The sequence below is a fragment of the Leucoraja erinacea genome, unplaced genomic scaffold (genome assembly GCF_028641065.1).
Source record: "Leucoraja erinacea ecotype New England unplaced genomic scaffold, Leri_hhj_1 Leri_162S, whole genome shotgun sequence".
NCBI lineage: Eukaryota > Metazoa > Chordata > Chondrichthyes > Rajiformes > Rajidae > Leucoraja > Leucoraja erinaceus.
The window spans coordinates 52060-73300 of NW_026575924.1; the positions used below are offsets into that span (position 1 = coordinate 52060).

The 21241-nt window shown below is 50.9% G+C and overlaps 1 protein-coding gene across 1 annotated transcript in view; it reads left to right on the forward strand.

The window, feature by feature from the left end:
- Positions 1-235: 235 nt before the first annotated feature.
- arpc2 (actin related protein 2/3 complex, subunit 2) overlaps positions 236-21241 on the forward strand; it is a 42508-nt gene continuing 21502 nt past the window's right edge. Inside the window, exons 1-4 of the mRNA XM_055665934.1 lie at positions 236-451; positions 6206-6240; positions 11368-11480; positions 16115-16160. Of these exons, the coding sequence (XP_055521909.1) occupies positions 378-451; positions 6206-6240; positions 11368-11480; positions 16115-16160 (268 nt within the window). The 5' untranslated portion in view covers positions 236-377. The remainder of the gene's footprint in view (positions 452-6205; positions 6241-11367; positions 11481-16114; positions 16161-21241) is intronic.

The window sequence follows — 21241 nt, forward strand, 5'->3', positions numbered from 1 at the left end:
TATAGATTGGGTGATCTGCAGTTCCTTCCTCCACCCTTGGCCAAAGCAGCATCTGCACTTGTTTCCTCCACTCTTGGCTAAAGCAGCATCTGCACTTGTTTCCTCCGCCCTGGGCTAAAGCAGCATCTGCAGTTGCTTCCTCCGCAATGGCGGCGCTCTCTCCCAGGATGCGCCGCGGCGGGGAAAGTGCTGTATGCCGGTGGCTGGTGGGGGAGGGGGAATGCGGGGGTCACGTGGGCGGAAGTGAGTGAGTGAGTGCGGCCCTGGGTCCTGGGCCTGGAGTTTGGTGAAGCGCCGACGCCCAGAGATCCCGAGCCGGCCCCGCAGCCGCTACACACCCGCCCTCAGGCCGCAGCCCGGCCCCCGTCACCGCCACCATGATCCTGCTCGAGATCAACAACCGCATCGTCGAGGAGACGCTCAGCCTCAAGCTGGAGAACGCGCTGGCCGGGTAGGTGGGGGTGGGAGGGAGCGCCTCTGTGTGGGGGGGGGGGGGGAGCGCCTCTGTGTGGGGGGGGGGAGGGAGCGCCTCTGTGTGTGTGTGGGGGAGGGGGAGGGAGGGAGCGCCTCTGTGTGTGTGGGGGAGGGGGGGGGGAGCGCCTCTGTGTGTGGGGGAGGGGGAGGGAGCGCCTCTGTGTGTGTGTGGGGGGGGGGGAGGGAGCGCCTCTGTGTGGGGGGGAGGGGGAGGGAGCGCCTCTGTGTGTGTGGGGGGGGGGGGGGGAGCGGGAGTGTGGGGGGGGGGAGGGAGAGCCCTCTGTGGGGGGGGGGAGAGAGGGAGCGCCTCTGTGTGGGGGGGGGGGAGAGAGGGAGCGCCTCTGTGTGTGGGGGGGGGGGAGAGAGGAGCGCCTCTGTGGGTGTGGGGGGGGGGGGGGGAGCGCCTCTGGGAGCGCCTGGGGGGTGTGTGGGGGGGGGGAGGGAGGGAGCGCCTCTGGGGTGGGTGTGTGTGGGGGGGGGGGGAGGGAGCGCCTCTGTGTGTGTGTGTGTGGGGGGGGGGGGAGGGAGCGCCTCTGTGGTGTGGGGGGGGGAGGGAGCGCCTCTGTGTGTGTGGGGGGGGGGGAGGGAGCGCCTCTGTGTGTGGGGGGGGGGGGGGAGGGGAGCGCCTGTGGTGTGGGGGGGGGGGGGGGGGGGGAGGGAGCGCCTCTGTGTGTGTGTGGGGGGGGGGGGAGGGAGCGCCTCTGTGTGTGGTGTGGGGGGGGGGGAGGAGCGCCTCTGTGGGTGTGGGGGGGGGGGGGGGGGGGGGGGGGGGGGGGGGGGTGGGGGGGGAGGGGGGGGGGGGGGGGGGAGGGAGCGCCTCTGTGTGTGTGTGGGGGGGGGAGGGAGCGCCTCTGTGTGTGTGGGGGGGGGGGGGGAGCGCCTCTGTGTGTGTGTGGGGGGGGGGGGAGGAGCGCCTCTGTGTGTGTGTGGGGGGGGGGAGGGAGCGCCTCTGTGGGTGTGGGGGGGGGGGGGAGGGAGCGCCTCTGGGTGTGTGTGTGTGTGTGGGGGGGGAGGAGGGAGCGCCTCTGTGGTGGGGGGGAGGAGGGAGCGCCTCTGTGGGGTCGAGGATGGAGGGAGCGCCTCGTGGACGGGTGGACAAAAGGAGGGAGCGTCCCTTGGGTGTGGCAGAGGAATGCAGCCAGAGGGAGGGTGTGCAGTATCTCCCTGGGGATCTGCTTCTTGATCCTCCAAAATATTCCAAATGGAATTTAAACTGGTGGTGGTGGAAACATAGAAATTAGGTGCAGGAGTAGGCCATTCGGCCCTTCGAACCTGCACCGCCATTCAATATGATCATGAGGGAAGACTTAAGCCAGAAAGGGTTTTTGGGATGAAAGAGCTACCTTAAATTTAGTTGCATCTGGTTGGGTAACTATAGTAGGGTGAAGATTATTCCATGCTTTAATTGTGTGGGGGAAGAACGAATTGCTGTACACATCTGTCTTAGTAGCTGGGATCTCAAATTGGATCGAATTCCCTCGTCTGATCCTAATTGGTTTGGGTTTGGTGTAGGTCTTCTAATCTATGTCGAGCTGGCCATTTAACATTTTAAATGGGTGAGAGGGAGGGAGGCAGCTCCCCATGGGGAGGAAGAGAGGGAGTACCCTAGGGTGGGGTGGGGAGCGTTCAGGGGTGTGGCTGGGGGGCGAGGGAGAGGAAGGGCTCCTGGGTGTGGAGAGGAGAGGGAGCACCGTAGGGTGCGTGTGAGTGAGAGTTCAGGGGTGTGGGTGGGTTGGGGAGTTGAGCGAGGGAATGTTAAGGGTGGGGTGTACGGAAGTGCCCGAGGGGGAGGGATGGGGAGGGAAAGTCAAGAGATTTTATTGTCATGTATCCCTGATAGGACAATGAAATTCTTACTTTGCTTCAGCACACCAGAACACAGTAGGCATTGACTACAAAACAGATCAGTGTGTCCCAATACCATTATATATGTAAATACACACATGAATAAATAAACTGAGAACTGAAAGAGGGAAGTGTGAAGCTATTGGGAGGGAGCAAGGAGGTGTGGGTGAGGATGGGCAGGAAGGAACTGCAGATGCTGGTTTACACCGAAGACAGACACAGAGTGCTGGAGTAACTCAGCGGGTTAGGCAGCATCTCTGGAGAGAAGGAATGGATGATGTTTTGGGTTGAAGAAATTCTTCAGACGATCTGAAGAAGGGTTTCAAACCAAAACGTCACCTATCCATCCCAGTGTTCACGGCCTATCCGTGTTCTCCACAGATGCTGCCTGACCCTCTGAGTTACTCCAGCATCAGTGAAACATCACCTATCCATGTTCTCCACAGAAGCTGCCTGACCCGCTGAGTTACTCCAGCACTCTGTGAAACATCACCTATCCATGTTCTCCACAGATGCTGCCTGACCCGCTGAGTTACTCCACCACTCTGTGTCTATCTTCGGTGTGGTTAAGGGTTACTACATACTACTATGGAGGGAATCTTTAGAGAGGGGTGGGTAGGTTAGGGGCAGATTCCGTCAGTTTGTATTTTGTGGGGGGGGGATAGAGGAAAGGCCGTGAACACTGGGGTTCAGGTTAAAGCCCCTTCATAAGAGCAACACTAGGCCATTCGGCCCATCATGTCAAGAGTGTTTTATTCTTATATGTTCCGGATGGGACAATGAAATTCTTACTTGCTGCAGCACAACAGAAAATGTGAATATTGTAACATAGTACATAACGGGGAAGAGAAAAATAAAATACATGTATATAATAGTGCAATAATAACATAGGTTTTTGCAGTTCAGAACTAGCTTCAATGTGCTATGTTCCATGTTCTGTTCTATTGTCTATGTTCTGAGTTCTGTATTCTCTGTTCTCTGGTCTATGTTCTCATAAGTTAATTGGTGATAGGAGCAGAATGAGGCCATTCGGCCCATCGTCCTCTCCGCCATTCAATCACGGCTGATCTATCTCCCCCTCCTAACCCCATTCTCCTGCCTTCTCCCCGTAACCCCTGACACCCGCACTAATCAACAATGTATCTATCTCTGCCTTAAAAATATCCACTGACTTGTGGCCTCCACAGCCGTCTGTGGCAAAGACTCCCACAAATTCACCACCCTCTGGCTGAAGAAATCCCTCCTCTCCTTCTCAAAGGAATGTCCTTTAATTCTGAGGCTGGGCGGAAAGCACTGCAGAGGTTGGTGAAAACTGCCCAACGCATCCCCTCCATTGAGTCTGTACAGAGCAAGCGATGTCTGCGGAGGGCGCGCAGCATCGCCAAGGACTGCTCTCATCCCAACCACAGACTGTTTACCCTCCTCCCATCCGGGAGGCGCTACAGGTCTCTCCGTTGCAGGTCCCGGAACAGCTTCTTCCCTGCGGCTGTTACCCTACTTAAGTCTGCACCTTGGTGACTGCCAGTCACCCCACCCCAAATTGCACTACTGCTACTGTATATCCATATATATATTTTAATGTTCCATTATTCTGTGTTCACACTTCTGGGTGAGATGCTAACTGCATTTCATTGTCTCTGTACTTGTACACTGCACAATGACAATAAAATTTGAATCTGATCTGAATCTGACTGACCTCTCGACCCCCCCCCCCCCACAAAGAGGGTGGGACAGCGCAGCCAATGACTTGTTGGCAGTAGAGGGTTGGATCATTATGTACATAGCAGGATCCCATAAACATCAGCAGACGCCCTATTGACTGAAGGTTAAATGATGTCGTCAGCCGGCCGCCGATGCTGATGACTAATAACGTTTTGCATTTATTCAAAGCTTCTCGTTGCTTGTTGAGAATGCAAATTCACACCAGATTCCGTGACTTATTTTTTGCATTGAATGTATATTTTGAGGGCACATTCTTTGCTAAAACTCCCTTTCATGTTGTGCTGACTGCAGTTGACAGACAGAAACAAAACTCTTAAAGGGACAGCGCAGCGGTAGAGTTGACGCCTCACGGCGCCAGAGACCCGGGTTCCACCCTGACTACGGGTGCTGTCTGCACTGAGTTTGTACGTTCTCCCCGTGACCTGTGTGAGTTTTCTCCATGTGCCCCGGTTTCAATAGACAACAGGTGCAGGAGTAGGCCATTCGGCCCTTTGAGCCAGCACCGCCATTCAATTGTAATCATGGCTGATCATCCACAATCACTACCCCATTCCTGCCTTCTTATTGAAACATGAAAGATTATTAAGGGTTTGGAAACGCTGGAGGCAGGAAACATGTTCCCGATGTTGGGGGAGTCCAGAACCAGGGGCCACAGTTTAAGACCAAGGGGTAAGCCATTTAGAACGGAGATGAGGAAACATTTTTTCTCACAGAGAGTTGTGAGTCTATGGAATTCTCTGCCACAGAGGGCGGTGGAGGCCGGTTCTCAATCAATCAATCAATCAATCAATCAACCTTTATTGTCATCTTGCAAGCAACAAGTACAGTGCAAAATGAAAAGACGTTTCCCAGTGAATAGCGGAGCCTCGCACATGAAATTTAAAACACTTCTCACATAGGAACACTAAAAAAAACCAATACCCTGATGGGGGATGTTATCAGGTAAAAAACCATGTTAAAATACACAATCATAAAAAAAATGGCGGGGCCGCTGATTTAAGTGGCCAGGGCCGTTATTAAAGTGGCCGTACTCCTGCGTCTGTGTGAGTGCAGAGTACTGTTTAAAACCTATTCGCCAGGAAGCGTTTAGCAGCCTCGTATTTTGATGCTTCGATATGTGTTGCCTGAAGGCAACTGATCAGATGTGTGTGGAGGGGGGTGCAGTTTGTCCTTGGCAATTCTCTGTGCTTTCTTCAGACAGCGGCTCTGGAACAGTTCTTGTACCGAGGGTAGGGAGACGCCAATAATCCTCTCTGCTCCCCTCACTACCCTCTGCAGTGCCTTCCTGTCCGAGCAGTTGCAGGTGCAGTACCACGTATTGATGCAGTACGTGAGTACAGACTCCACCGTGCCCCTGTAGAAAGTCCTGAGGATGTTGGTGGGGGAGTGAGGCCTGTTTTAGTTTCCTCAGGAAGTGCCTTTATGATGTGTATCTGACGGTACAGTGGTGTTCCTGGACGGTGAGGTTGTAATCATCTGCACACCGAGGAACTGCTCTCACTCTCTGGATGCAGTGCTCGACAGTTTATGCTCTAGAGATACAGCGTGGAAAGTCGACAACCATCCCTTAGCATTCAATTCCAGGTTATTTTTGCCGCACCAGTCCACCAGTTGTTTCACTTCCTCCCTGCCTTGTTTCGTCATCTCCGCAATGAGTCCCACCACTGTAGTACAGCGCGAACAATGATTTTATGTGGAATCTGGCAGCACAGTCATTGTGAGCAGTGTAAACAACAGCGGGCTGAGCACACAGCCTTGAGGGGAGCCGGTGCTCAGCGTGATCGAGCCTGAAGTGTTCTTGCCAATCTCTGGATACTTTCAAGAGAGAGCTAGATAGGGCTCTTAAAGATAGCGGAGTCAGGGGATATGAGGAGAAGGCAGGAACGGGGTACTGATTGGGGATGATCAGCCTTGATCACATTGAATGACGGTGCTGTCTCGAAGGGCCGAATGGCCTACTCCTGCGTCTGTTGTCTATTGTCTAAACTATTCGCCAAACGTCAGAGTATTTATCAGGTGTGTAGGAAGGAACTGCAGATGCTGGTTTATACCGGCGATGTTGGCTCGAAGGGCCAAATGGCCTCCTCCTGCACCTATTTTCTATGTTTCAATTAAATCTCGCAAAGAGATCTCCTGTGCTGACCGACTCTATTTTACTTCACAGCAATAAACCTGACACGGTGGAAGTCACTTTTGCAGGTAAGCTGCCTTTATCGTGTATCTGTACACTGTGGACGGCTCGGTTGTAATCATGTATAGTCTGTACACTGTGGATGGCTCGACAGTTTACTTTAGAGATACAGCGTGGAAACAGGCCCTTTAGCTCACCGAGGCCGCACCGACCAGCGATCCCCGCAAATTAACACAAACTGGGGACAATTTGCAATTATACCAAACCAATTAACCTACAAACCTGCACGTCTCTGGAGTGTGGGAAGAAACTAAAGATCTCGGAGTTGACCTCATGATCACCAGATCAAAACTATGAACATATAACAATTAGGCACGGAAAACAGGCCATCTCGGCCGATCTAGTCCTACTCCTGAACACTAATTTCTAGTTTCTATCTACCTGCACTCAGACCATAACCCTCCATTCCTTTCCCGTCCATATACCTATCCAATTTATTTTTAAATGATAAAATCGAACCTGCCTCCACCACTTCCACTGGAAGCTCATTCCACACCGCTACCACTCTCCGAGTAAAGAAGTTCCCCCTCATGTTGCCCCTAAACTTTTGTCCCTTAATTCTCAAATCATGTCCTCTTGTTTGAATCTTCCCTACTCTGTACAACTCCGTACAGACAGCACCTGTAGTTGGGATCAAACGCAGGTCTCTGGTGCTGTGTGGTAGCAGCTCTACCCCAGCGTCACTGTGCTATAGTATAGACAATAGGTGCAGGAGTAGAGGCCATTCGGCCCTTCGAGCCAGCACCGCCATTCAATGTGATCATGGCTGATCATCCCCAATCAGTGCCCCGTTCCTGCCTTCTCCCCATATCCCCTGACTCCGTTGCCCGATTGTGATCGTGTATTGTCTTTCCGCTGACTGGTTAGCACGCAACAAAAAGCTTTTCACTGTACCTCGGTACACGGGACAATAAACTGAACACAAACCCGAGCTGCGGTCATGTGGAACTTGGTTTGGGCGGCACAGCAGTGCAGCGGGTAGAGCTGCTACCTCACAGCGCCAGGGACCCGGGTTCAATTATGACCCCGGGTGCCTGCTGTCCGTGTGTGTAGTTTGTACGTTCTCCCCGTGACCGCGCGGGTTTGTGGGTTAATCGGCCCCTCTGTAAATTGCCCCCTAGAAGATTAGAAGATTGAGGGGGGATCTTATAGAAACTTACAAAATTCTTAAGGGGTTGGACTGAGCTAGGTGCAGGAAGATTGTTCCCGATGTTGGGGAAGCCCAGAACAAGGGGTCACAGTTTAAGGATAAGGGGGAAATCTTTTAGGACCTAGATGAGATAAAAAGAAATTTCACACACACACAGAGTGGTGAATCTGTGGAATTCTCTGCCACCAAAGATAGTTGAGGCCACACAGTTCATTGGCTATATTTAAGAGGGAGTTAGATGTGGCCCTTGTGGCTAAAGGGGTCAGGGGGTATGGAGAAAAGGCAGGTACAGGATACTGAGTTGGATGGTCAGCCATGATCACATTGAATGGCGGCGCAGGCTCGAAGGGCCGAATGGCCTACTCCTGCACTATTTTCTATGTTTCTAGTGTGCAGGGAGTGGATGAGGAAGTGGGATAACACAGGACTCGTGTGAACCTTTGATTCTGAACCGCCCTGGCAGTGAGAGTCGGGGTGGATGTTCAATGCTGGCACTGCCATCGATCTCCGCACCCTCTGAGCTAACAATGAAGCTCACTCCTGGAACGTTTTGTCACAGGTAGACACGGCATTCAAAAAGTATTTTGGCACGTTGGCCTTTGTCAGTCAAGAGTATTGAGTACAGAATGATTAAGAAGGAACTACAGATGCTGGAAAATCGAAGGTACACAAAATAGCTGGAGAAATTCAGCGGGTGCAGCAGCATCTATGGAACGAAGGAAATAGGCAACGTTTCGGGACGAAACCCTTCCCAAAGGGTTTCGGCCCGAAACGTTGCCTATTTCCTTAAGGGTTTCGGCCCGAAACGTTGCCTATTTCCTTCGCTCCATAGATGCTGCTGCACCTGCTGAGTTTCTCCAGCTTTTTTGTGTACCTATTGAGTACAGAACGTTGACATAAAAAGCTGGAGTAACTCAGCGGGACAGGCAGCATCTCTGGAGAGAAGGAATGGGTGACGTTTAGGTTCGAGACCCTTCTTCAGACAGAAGTCCGAAACGTCACCCACTCCTTCTCTCCAAAGATGCCGCCTCACCCGCTGAGTTACTCCAGCATTTTGTGTCTACCTTCGATTTTATCCAGCATCTGCAATTCTTTCTCACGCACTTTGTATAAGACATTGATGAAGCCACATTTAGAGTAAAGATAGACACAAACTGCTGGAGTAACTCAGCGGGACAGGCAGCATCTCTGGAGAGAAGGAATGGGTGACGTTTCGGGTCGAGACCCTTCTTCAGACTGAAAGTTACAGGAAAGGCAGTGAGAGATATAGAAGATGATGTAGAGAGAGATAAAACAAATGAATGAATGAAAGATATGCAAAAAAGTAACAATGATAAAGCAAACATTGTTAGTTTCAGAGATAGGTTGAATAAGTTAGGTCTTTATTCTCTGGAGCGCAGAAGGTGAAGGGGGGACTTGATAGAGGTCTTTAGAATGATGAGAGGGATAGACAGAGTTGATGTGGACAAGCTTTTCCCTTTGAGAATAGGGAAGATTCAAACAAGAGGACATGACTTCAGAATTAAGGGACAGAAGTTTAGGGATAACATGAGGGGGAACTTCTTTACTCAGAGAGTGGTAGCGGTGTGGAATGAGCTTCCAGTGGAAGTGTCGGCAGGTTCGTTGGTATCAATTAAAAATAAATTGGATAGGCATATGGATGAGAAGGGAATGGAGGGTTATGGTATGAGTGCAGGCAGGTGGGACTAAGGGAAAAAAAGTAGTTCGGCACGGACTTGTAGGGCCGAATGGCCTGTTTCCGTGCTGTAATTGTTATATGGTTATTTGTTCGATATCTCTCTACATCATCTTCTGTATCTGGAAAAATCGAAGGTAGACAAAAATGCTGGAGAAACTCAGCGGGTGAGGCAGCATCTATGGAGCGAAGGAATAGGTGACGTTTCGGGTCGAGACCCTTCTTCAGACTGATGTGGGTGTGGGGGGGGGGGGGCAGGAAGAAGAAAGGAAGAGGCGGAGACAGTGGGCTGTGGGAGAGCTGGGGAGGGGAGGGGAAAGAAGGAGAAAGCAGGGACTACCTGAAATTGGAGAAGTCAATGTTCGTACCGCTGGGGTGTAAACTACCCAAGCGAAATATGAGGTGCTGCTCCTCCAATGATAAAGGAAACGGGTCACTGTCGGCTGTAGCTTGGTGAGGGTGAAAGACGGGGGATGGAGGGAGAGGGGATGCAGCGGTTACTTGAAGTTAGAGATCCCCTGATCCCCTTAGCCACAAGGGCCACATCTAACTCCCTCTTAAATATAGCCAATGAACTGGCCTCAACTACCCTCTGTGGCAGAGAGTTCCAGAGATTCACCACTCTCTGCGTGAAAAAAGTTTTTCTCATCTCGGTTTTAAAGGATTTCCCCCTTATCCTTAAGCTGTGACCCCTTGTCCTGGACTTCCCTAACATCGGGAACAATCTTCCTGCATCTAGCCTGTCCAACCCCTTAAGAATTTTGTAAGTTTCTATAAGATCCCCTCTCAATCTTCTAAATTCTAGAGAGTATAAACCAAGTCTATCCAGTCTTTCTTCATAAGACAGTCCTGACATCCCAGGAATCAGTCTGGTGAACCGTCTCTGCACTCCCTCTATGGCAATAATGTCCTTCCTCAGATTTGGAGACCAAAACTGTACGCAATACTCCAGGTGTGGTCTCACCAAGACCCTGTACAACTGCAGTAGAACCTCTCTGCTCCTATACTCAAATCCTTTTGCAATGAAAGCTAACATACCATTCGCTTTCTTTACTGCCTGCTGCGGTTTTGACATGTCGCCAAGCTGCAAAGGGCGCAGAAATGATTCACGAGGATGTTGCCAGGACTCGAGGGTGTGAGCTACAGGGAGAGGTTGAGTAGGCTGGGTCTCCATTCCTTGGAGCGCAGGAGGATGAGGGGTGATCTTATTGAGGTGTATAAAATCATGAGAGGAATAGATCGGGTAGACGCACAGAGTCTCTTGCCCAGAGTAGGGGAATCGAGGACCAGAGGACACGGGTTCAAGGTGTGGGGTAGAAAGATTAAGAGAGTTCGATAGAGCTCTAGGGGCTAGTGAGGTCAAGGGATATGGGAAGAAGGCAGGCACGGGTTATTGATTGGGGACGATCAGCCATGATCATAATGAATGGCGGTGCTGGCTCGAAGGGCCGAATGGCCTCCACCTGCACCTATTTTCTATGTTTCTAGTTCATAGGAATCTGAGGGGTAACTATTTCGCACAGTGTACGGAACGAGCTGCCGGAGGAGGTAGTTGAGGCTGGGACTATCCCAACGTTTAAGAAGCAGTTAGACAGGCACATGTCTAGGACAGGTTTGGAGGGATATGGACCAAACGCGGGCGGGTGGGACTAGGGTCGATGAGACATGTTGATCGGTGTGGGCAACAGACAATAGGTACAGGAGTAGGCCATTCGGCCCTTCGAGCCAGCACCGCCATTCAATGTGATAATGGCTGATCATCCCCAATCAGTACCCCGTTCCTGCCTTCTCCCCATATCCCCTGACTCCGCTATTTTTAAGCCTATCTAGCTCTCTCTTGAAAGCATCCAGAGAACCGGCCTCCACCGCCCTCTGAGGCAGAGAATTCCACAGACTCACCACTCTCTGTGAGGAAAAAGTGCTTCCTCGTCTCCATTCTAAATGGCTTCCTCCTTATTTTTAAACTGTGGCCCCTGGTTCTGGACTCGCTCAACATCGGGAACATGGTTCCTGCCTCTAGCTTGTCCAAACCCTTTAATAATCTTACATGTTTCAATGAGATCACCTCTCATCCTTCTAAATTCAAGAGTGTACAAGCCCAGCCGCTCTATTCTTTCAGCATATGACAGTCAAGTTGGGCTGAGGGGCCTGTTTCTACGCTGTAACACTCTCTGCAGTAACTGGGAGGGGGGGGGGGGCGGGGGGGAGGGGGGTGGGGGGGTTGGGGGGGGTACAGTCGCTGACTGGCCAGTGGCCGATCCAGACGTGTTCGCTTGCTTCTCCCGGCAGATTTCGATGGCGTCCTGTATCACATCTCCAACCCCAACGCGGACAAGACCAAGGTGATGGTCAGCATCGCCCTCAAGTTCTACAAAGAGCTGCAGGATCACGGAGCGGACGAGGTGAGTCCGAGCTAGCCCGGACAGAATGGACGTGGAGAGGATGGGAGAGTCTAGAGACCAGAGGGCACAGCCTCAGAATTGAAGGAGGACAAAAATGCTGGGGATACTCGGCTGGGTGAGGCAGCATCTATGGGGTGAAGGATTAGGTGACGTTTCGGGTCGAGACCCTTGTGTCGAAGAAATAGGCGAAACATCGAGAGTGTCTTGAAGGCAGGAGTAGGCCATTCGGCCCTTCGGGGGAGCCAGCAGGGCCATTTTTATGAATAAGGGGTGATCATTTAGAACAGAGACCCGGAACCTGCCTTCTCTCAGAGATACCCTCTGTGAATTCCCTTGCCACAAGGGCCACATCTAACTCTGGATCTTTCAAAGAGATAGCCAATGAAAGATAGGGAGTCAGGGGATATACCCTCTGTGGCAGAGAGATTCACCACTCTCTGTGTGAAATAAGTTCTTCTCATCGTGGTTTTAAAGGAGTTCCCCCTTATCCTTAAGCTGTGACCCATTGTCCTGGACCTACCTAACATCGGGAACAATCTTCCTGCATCTAGCCTGTCCAACCCCTTAAGAATTTTGTAAGGTTCTATAAGATCCCCTCTCAATCTCCTACATTCTAGAGATTATAAACCAAGTCGATCCAGTCTTGCTTCATCAGACAGTCCGTACATCCCAGGAATCAGTCTGCTGAACAGTCTCTGCACTCCCTCTATGGCAATCAAATGTCCTTCCTCAGATTGGGGAGACCAAAGAAATCTGCACGCAAGAAAATGCAGGTGTGGTCTCACCGTGAGGCACCCTATGAAGCGAAGGAATAGGCGACGTTTCGGGTCGAGACCCTTGTGTCTTGAAGGAATAGGCGACGTTTCGGGTCGAGACCCTTCCGGGTCTCGACCCGAAACGTCACCTATTCCTTCGCTCCACAGATGCTGCCTCACCCACTGAGTTTCTCCAGCATTTTTATCAATGTAAATTCGTTTTTTGAGAGCATGGAGTGGAGCCGTGGGTGAGGCGGGGTTGCAGGAAGCCTGGTCCTGTTGAGTGCAGCGAGTCCCAGCATGTGGTGGTGTGCGCCTGTGGTTTGGCTGAAGCACGTACTGCCTTTTATGGTGTTTTACCCTGCGCTGCCAGAAGCAGGAAGTGCTGACTTCATTTCTAAACTCGCAAGCTTCCTACTTTCCCCGTTGCAACCGGCCCAGTCCAGCCGAGAAAAGCAGAAGCAGAAGTGAGCTGTTCCGCCCCTCGATACATCACGGGCACCGTATTAGCACTGTGCCTGGAAGGCAGATTATTACCTACAGTGTGGGAAAGGGGGGAAGTACAACGGGATCTGGGGCTCCTTGTTCAAAGTCAAAGTAGCCTTCATTGTCATTCAGACCTTGTGGTCTGAACGACATGTTGTTGCCTTGCCGTCCTACATATAGTGAAAATGACAGAAACACACACTAAACACAAATTAACATAGAAACATAGAAATTAGGTGCAGGAGTAGGCCATTCGGCCCTTCGAGCCTGCACCGCCATTCAATATGATCATGGCTGATCATCCAACTCAGTATCCCGTACCTGCCTTCTCTCCATACCCCCTGATTCCTTTAGCCACAAGGACCACATCTAACTCCCTCTTAAATATAGCAACATCCACCACAGTGAGTTCACCAGGCACCTCCTCACTGTGATGGAAGGCAAAAGTCTTAAGTCTTTGTCTCTTCCCTCCTTGTTCTCCCTCTGTGCCGAGGCGATCCAGGCCTCGGATGCTGTGACTCCGCCGGGCGATGGTAAGTGATGTCAGTCCCGCGGCTGAATCCGAGCTCCGCGAACGGGCCGGTTCAACTCCGCGGCCCGGGGTGGTCGCAGCTGCCGCCCTCCAGACCAGCGGACGCAGCTGTTGTTGCGGGAGCTCCGGAGAACAGGTCACCAACCCGTGACCTGCGAGCTCCCGACGATGTCGTCCACTGGGCTCGCGGCTGATCCTCCGAGGTCGGGTCGCCGCTGCCGCTGCCTCAGTCAATGAAAGTAAGCAGGCAGGTACAGCAGGCAGTGGAGAAAGCCTTCATGGATAGAGTTAGATAGAGCTCTAGGGGCTAGTGAAATCAAGGGATATGGGGAGAAGGCAGGCATGGGTTATTGAGGGGATGATCAGCCATGATCACAATGAATGGCGGTGCTGGCTCCAAGGGCCAAATGGCCTCCTCCTGCACCTATTTTCCATGTTTCATAACAAGAGGAGTTGAGTAGAGGAGCAAAGAGGTCCTACTGCAGTTGTACAGGGCCCTAGTGATAGATAGATAGCCTTTATTGTCATTCAGACCGAAGTCTGAATGAAATTGCAGCAGTCATACATATAATACAATAAAACAACAATAAACACATATTAACATCCACCACAGTGAGTCCACCCAGCATCTCCTCACTGTGATGGAGGCAAAAGTCTTAGGTCTGCAGTCTCTTCCCTCCTCTTCTCCCTCTGCACTGAGGCAATAACCCCCGGGCGATGATAAAAACAGTCCCGCGGCTCAAACACCGCGGCCCGGGGTGGTTGAAGCTGCCGCCCACCAGTCCTGCAGACGCAGCCGCTGGCCCGCGGCCGAACCCCGGACTCAGGCCACCACCGCCAGAACACCGTCCCAGCCACCCTCACGTGAGTACTGTGCCGTCTTCAGCCTCGGGCTGGGCCCCCCCCGACATGGGCGCCGAACCTCCCCCGGACCGGGCCGCCCCGACTTGGGCGCCGCTTCTCCCTCTGTCCGGGCCGCCCCGACATGGGCGCTGAACCTCCCTCGAGCTGCGAGCGCCGCACCTTCCCGAGCTCGGCCGCTCCGACGGGAGCCTCGTTCCACCCTCGGGCTGGCCGCCCTCACGGGAGCGTCCCAACCTCTTCCAGCCCTGAGCCGGACCACCCTCACGGGAGCAAGCTCAAGGCAGGTCCTGACGGGACTTCGAGGTCGTCAGCTCCATTAGGCCTCAGCGCAGACGGAGGCAGAGAAGGTGAATACGACAAAAAGGTCGCATTCCCCTGCAGGGAGAGACTGCAAACCCCGTTTCAACCCCCACCACCCAAAACACAAACTAAAAACCAAAAACTAGACTAACCAAAACAAAATAAACAACACAAAACACACAAAACAAACGGGACTGCTGGTGAACCGCTGCAGCCAGAGCCGCGCCGCCACTCCGAAAAGTGAGACCACACCTGGAGTATTGTGTGCAGTTTTGGTCTCCAAACTTGAGGAAGGACATTCTTGCTATTGAGGGGATGCAGCGTAGCCCTTCAAGCCAGCACTGCCATTCAATGTGATCATGGCTGATCATCCCCAATCAGTACCCCGTTCCTGCCTTCTCCCCATATCCCCTGACTCCACTACCTTTAAGAGCCCTATCTAGCTCTCTCTTGAAAGCATCCAGAGAACCGGCCTCCACCGCCCTCTGAGGCAGAACATTCCACAGACTCTCTGTAAAAAATTAATGTTTATTAATTGTGGCCCCTGTCAGTCGGGTTTCCTGAGCGATTATTTTGTTTCAATCAGAATCTTCTTTTAAAGTGTACAATCTTAAATACATTCATTTTGAAGATTTAAACAAGATAAAAATAATTTAAAGTCATTTGGAACAAAAAATGCCGTATTAATAAATTACAAACAAATAGGATTTGTTCTACAAAATTTACATAAATTCATTCAAAAGGCCCAAATAACATCTCTCCAATGGCCTAGAAAAGGCCGCATGGCGGGCCCATTAAGCCACGTAGCACACCGGGTCTTGGGTCCCGGTCATTCTAAGCCGCGCGGGGCGGTGATGTCAGGCCCTGCTCCAGGAGCTCTTCGACGGGAGAAGTCGCCGTTTGCACCCTGAGGTATAGTCTTTCCGCTGACTGGCTAGCACACAACAAAATGCTTTTCACTTCGATAAGCTGACAGTAAACTAAACTGTATAAGACGTGGGCAATCTTTGGGTGCTGTATGTTTGGGTTTGATATTCACCTGGAGTATTGTGTACAGTTTTGCTCTCCTAATTTGAGGAAAGACATTCTTGCCATAGAGAAGCCACAGAGAAGGTTCACCAGACTGATTCCTGGGATGGCAGGACTTTCATAGACTGGATAGACTCGGCTTGTACTCGCTAGAAACTTACAAAATTCTTAAGGGGTCGGACAGGCTAGATGCAGGAAGATTGTTCCCGATGTTGGGGAAGTCCAGAACAAGGGGTCACAGTTTAAGGATAAGAGGGAAATCTTTTAGGACCGAGATAAGAAAAACATTTTTCACACAGAGAGTGGTGAATCTCTGGAATTCTCTGCCGCGGAAGGTAGTTGAGGCAACAGTTCATTGGCGATATTTAAGAGGGAGTTAAATGTGGCCCTTTAAATACATTCATTTTAAGACCGTAAGGTCTGAATGACAATAAAGGAAATTCAATTCAATTCAATTCAATTGTGGCTAAAGGGATCAGGGGGTATGGAGAGAAGGCAGGTACAGGATACTGAGTTGGATGATCAGCCATGATCATATTGAATGGCGGTGCAGGCTCGAAGGTCCGAATGGCCTACTCCTGCACCTATTTTCTATGTTTCTATGACGGTGTTGGTGCTGGAACATGGCCTCCCTTGTCATTAACTCTCTCTCTCCTCTGTCCCTGCAGCTGCTGAAGCGAGTATATGGCTCTTACCTTGTGGCCCCTGAATCAGGTAACTTTCTTCCTCTTCATTGAAATGAAATTGTGCATCCGCACACTCAAGTCAAGTCAAGTCAAGTTTATTTGTCACATACACATACGAGATGTGCAGTGAAATGAAAGTGGCAATGCTCGCGGACTTTTGTGCAAAAGACAAACAACAAAACAACCAAACAAATTATAAACACAATCATAACACACATATTCTTTTACATAATAAATAATGGAAGGAAAAACATTCAGTAGAGTTAGTCCCTGGTGAGATAGGCGTTTACAGTCCGAATTGCCTCTAGGAAGAAACTCCTTCTCAACCTCTCCGTTCTCACCGCATGGCAACGGAGGCGTTTGCCTGACTGTAGCAGCTGGAACAGTCCGTTGCAGGGGTGGAAGGGGTCTCCCATGATTTTATTTGCTCTGGAGTTGCACCTCCTGTTGTATAGTTCCTGCAGGGGGGTGAGTGAAGTTCCCATAGTGCGTTTGGCCGAACGCACTACTCTCTGCAGAGCCTTCTTGTCCTTGGCAGAGCAATTCCCAAACCAGATGGTAATGTTCCCGGACAAGATGCTTTCCACCGCCGCTGCGTAGAAGCACTGGAGGATCCTCGGAGACACTCTGAATTTCCTCAATTGCCTGAGGTGGTAAAGGCGCTGCCTTGCCTTACTCACGGGTGCTGAGGCGTGTGATGCCCATGTCATATCCTCGGAGATGTGGACTCCCAGATATTTAAATATCTCGCGCATTGTGTGCAGTTTTGGACCCCTAAATTTGAGGAGGGACATTCTTGCTATTGAGGGAGTGCAGCGTAGGTTCACCAGGTTAATTCCCGGGATGGCGGGACTGTCATTTACTGAGAGAATGGGTCGACTGGGCTTGTATTCGCTGGAATTTAGAAGGATTAGAGGAGATCTTATAGAAACATATAAAATTCTTAAAGGATTGGACAGGCTAGATGCAGGAAGAATGTTCCCCATGTTGGGGGAGTCCAGAGTCACAGTTTAAGAATAAGGGGTAGGCCATTTAGAACTGACATTTGACCCCGCAAAGTGTAACACCTCTATCTTGCCATTGAGCTTGAAATAGTGCAGGGAGGATTAACGAGGATGTTGCCAGGACTTGAGGGTCTGGGCTACAGGTAGAGGTTGGGGCAGGCTAGCACTCGATTCCATGGAGCGCAGGAGGATGAGGGGAGATCTTATAGAGGTGGATAAAATATGAGAGGAATTGATCGGGTAGACGCACAGAGTCTCTTGCCCAGAGTAGGGGAATCGAGGACCAGAGGACATTGATTTTAGTAGAGAGGGGACAGATTTAAGAGAGAACCTGAGGGGCAATGTTTTTACACAGAGGATGGTGGGTGTATGGAACGAGCTGCCAGAGGAGGTAGTTGCAGCAGGTACTATAACAACATTTAACAGACATTTGGGAAGGTATATGGACAGGACAGGTTTAGAGGGATATGGGCCAAATGCAGGCAGGTGGGACTAGTGTAGATGGGACATCTTGGCTAGCATGGATGAGTTGGGCTGAAGGGCCTCTGTCCATGCTGTATGATTCTGACTCCATATATACAATATGTCTAAAGGGATCAGGGGGTATGGAGAGAAGGCAGGTACAGGATACTGAGTTGGATGACCAGCCATGATCATATTGAATGGCGGTGCAGGCTCGAAGGGCCGAATGGCCTACTCCAGCACCTATTTTCTATGTTTCTGTGGCATAATTACAATGGATTTAATATGAAAAATATAGTTTTCAATCAGAATTTGACTGAAACATTTGGCCCTTCGAGCCAGCCATGTGGTCATGGCTGATCGTCCCCTATCAATAACCCGTGCCTGGCTTCTCCCCATATCCCTTGACTCCACTAGCCCCTAGAGCTCTATCTAACTCTCTCTAAAATCCATCCAGTGATTTGGCCTCCACTGCCCTCTGTGGCAGGGAATTCCACAAATTCACAACTCTCTGGGTGAAAACGTTTTTTCTCATCTCAGCCTTAAATGACCTCCCCTTTATTCTAAGACTGTGTGGCCCCTGGTTCTGAACTCGCCCAACATTGGGAACATTTTTCCTGCATCTAGCTTGTCCAGTCTTTTTATAATTTGAAGTTATAATCTGGATCTGAAGCCCAGCATCTGCATGATTTTCACAGAATTCACTGATATTTAGAAGGATGAGAGGATATCTTATAGAAACATATAAAATTAATAAGGGATTTGCCAGGCTAGATGCAGGAAACATGTTCCCGATGGTGGGGGAGTCCAGAACCAGGGGTCACACAGTTAAGAATAAGGGGTAAACCATTTAGGACTGAGATGAGGAAACACTTTTTCACACAGTGAGTTGTGAATCTGTGGAATTCGCTGCCACAGGAGGCAGTGGTGGCCAATTCACTGGATGTTTTCAAAAGAGTTAGATTTAGCTCTTAGAGCTAACGGAATCAAGGGATATGGGGAGAAAGCAGGAACGGGGTACTGATTGTGGATGATCAGCCATGATCATATTGAACGGGGTTGTGGCTGGAAGGGCCGAATGGGCTACTCCTGCACCTATTGTCTATGTTTCTATGTGTACTCTCCCTGAAAGTCAAGTCAAGTCAAGTTTATTTGTCACATACACATACGAGATGTGCAGTGAAATGAAAGTGGCAATGCTCGCGGACTTTTGTGCAAAAGACAAACAACAAAACAACCAAACAAATTATAAACACAATCATAACACACATATTCTTTTACATAATAAATAATGGAAGGAAAAACGTTCAGTAGAGTTAGTCCCTGGTGAGATAGGCGTTTACAGTCCGAATTGCCTCTGGAAAGAAACTCCTTCTCAACCTCTCCGTTCTCACCGCATGGCAACGGAGGCGTTTGCCTGACCGTAGCAGCTGGAACAGTCCGTTGCGGGGGTGGAAGGGGTCTCTCATGATTTTATTTGCTCTGGAGTTGCACCTCCTGTTGTATAGTTCCTGCAGGGGGGCGAGTGAAGTTCCCATAGTGCGTTCGGCCGAACGCACTACTCTCTGCAGAGCCTTCTTGTCCTTGGCAGAGCAATTCCCAAACCAGATGGTAATGTTCCCGGACAAGATGCTTTCCACCGCCGCTGCGTAGAAGCACTGGAGGATCCTCGGAGACACTCTGAATTTCCTCAATTGCCTGAGGTGGTAAAGGCGCTGCCTTGCCTTACTCACGAGTGCTGAGGCGTGTGATGCCCATGTCATATCCTCGAAGATGTGGACTCCCAGATATTTAAAACAGTTCACCCTATCCACAGGATCCCCATTTATCCTTAATGGAGTGTATGTCCTCGGATGATGTGCCCTCCTAAAGTCCACGATCAGCTCCTTCGTTTTTTTAATGTTCAAGAGGAGGCTGTTATCCTGGCACCAGAGTGCTAGATCAGCCATCTCCTCCCGGTAGGCCTTCTCATCATTGTCTGAGATCAGGCCCACCACCACAGTGTCATCAGCAAACTTAATTATTGAGTTGGAGCTGAACCTAGCCACACAGTCATGTGTGTACAGGGAGTACAGTAAAAGTGGCGTTGCAGGTAGATAGGGAGGCAAGGAAGGCTTTTGGCACACTGGTCTTTGTCAGTCGGGGAACTCAGATCAGAGCGGCACAGTGGTAGAGTTGCTGCCTCACAGCGCCAGACACCCAAGTTCGATCCTGACTATGGGTGCTGTCTGTTCGTGACCCGCGTGGGTTTTCTCCAGGATCTCTGGTTTCCTCCCACACTCCAAAGACTTGCGGGTTTGTAGGTTGAAGGGAGGCACAAAATGCCGGAGTAACTCGGCTGGGACAGGCAGCATCTCTGGAGAGAAGGGTCTCGACCCGAAACGTCGCCCATTCCTTCTGTCCAGAGATTCTCCCTTTCCCACTGAGTTATTCCAGCATTTTGTGTCTACCTTCGATTTAAACGAGGGCCAGAGCTACAGGGAGAGGCTGGGCAGCCAACGGCTTTATCCCTTGGAGTGCAGGAGGCTATGGGGTGATCTTACAGAGGTGTGTAAAATTATGAGTGTAACAGTGTGTGTATGTGCACACACACTTGCCCAGAGTTGAGGAGTCGAGCGCCAGGCAACATGGGATTCAGGTGAGAGAGGGAAAGAGTTAATGGGAACCTGAGGGGCAACTGTTTCACACACAGGGCTCTGGGTGTGTGGAACGAGCTGCCAGAGGAGGTTATGGCGATGAAGATAGACACAAAATGGTGGAGTAACTGAGAGAATGGAGCGGCTGGGCTTGTACACTCTGCAGTTTAGAAGGGGATCTTATTGAGACATATAAGATTATTAAGGGTTTGGACACGCTAGAGGCAGGAAACATGTCCCCGATGTTGAGGGAGTCCAGAGCCAGGGGCCACAGTTTAAGAATAAGGGGTAAGCCATTTAGAACGGAGACGAGGAAACACTTTGTCTCACAGAGAGTGGTGAGTCTGTGGAATTCTCTGCCTCAGAGGGCGGTGGAGGCCGGTTCTCTGGATGCTTTCAAGAGAGAGCTAGATAGGGCTCTTAAAAATAGCAGAGTCAGGGGATATGGGGAGGAGGCAGGAACGGGGTACTGATTGTGGATGATCAGCCATGATCACATTGAATGGCGGTGCTGGCTCGAAGGGCCGAAAGGCCTGCTCCTGCACCTGTTGTCTATTGTCTACAACTCAGCGGGACAGGCAGCGTCTCTGGAGAGAAGGAATGGGTGACGTTTCGGGTCGAGACCCTTCTTCAGACAAATTCAGGATGTGCCTGGGTGATGCGATTACTTGTAGGACCGTGAGCAAGACTAGAAAGTCGCTGAGTTTGCATCTGTGGCTATAAAAATACATTTTACCTGTTTTGAATGATCTGATTCTCCGGTAGGCAGCGCGGCTCTGGCCAGCAGCGGCCTCTGCAGCCTGTCCGCGTTTTTATTATTTTTTGTCTGTGTTTTTATGTAGTGTTTGTTATTTTATGTTGGGGTGTGTGTGTGTGGGGGGTGGGGGGGGGGTGGGGTGGGTGGGGGGGGAGAGGGGGGGGAACTTTTTGAATCTCTCCCTGCACTGGAGACCCGACCTTTTCTCGTCGGGTCTCAGGTGTCGTTGAGGCCGTAACGAGGAGCGGCC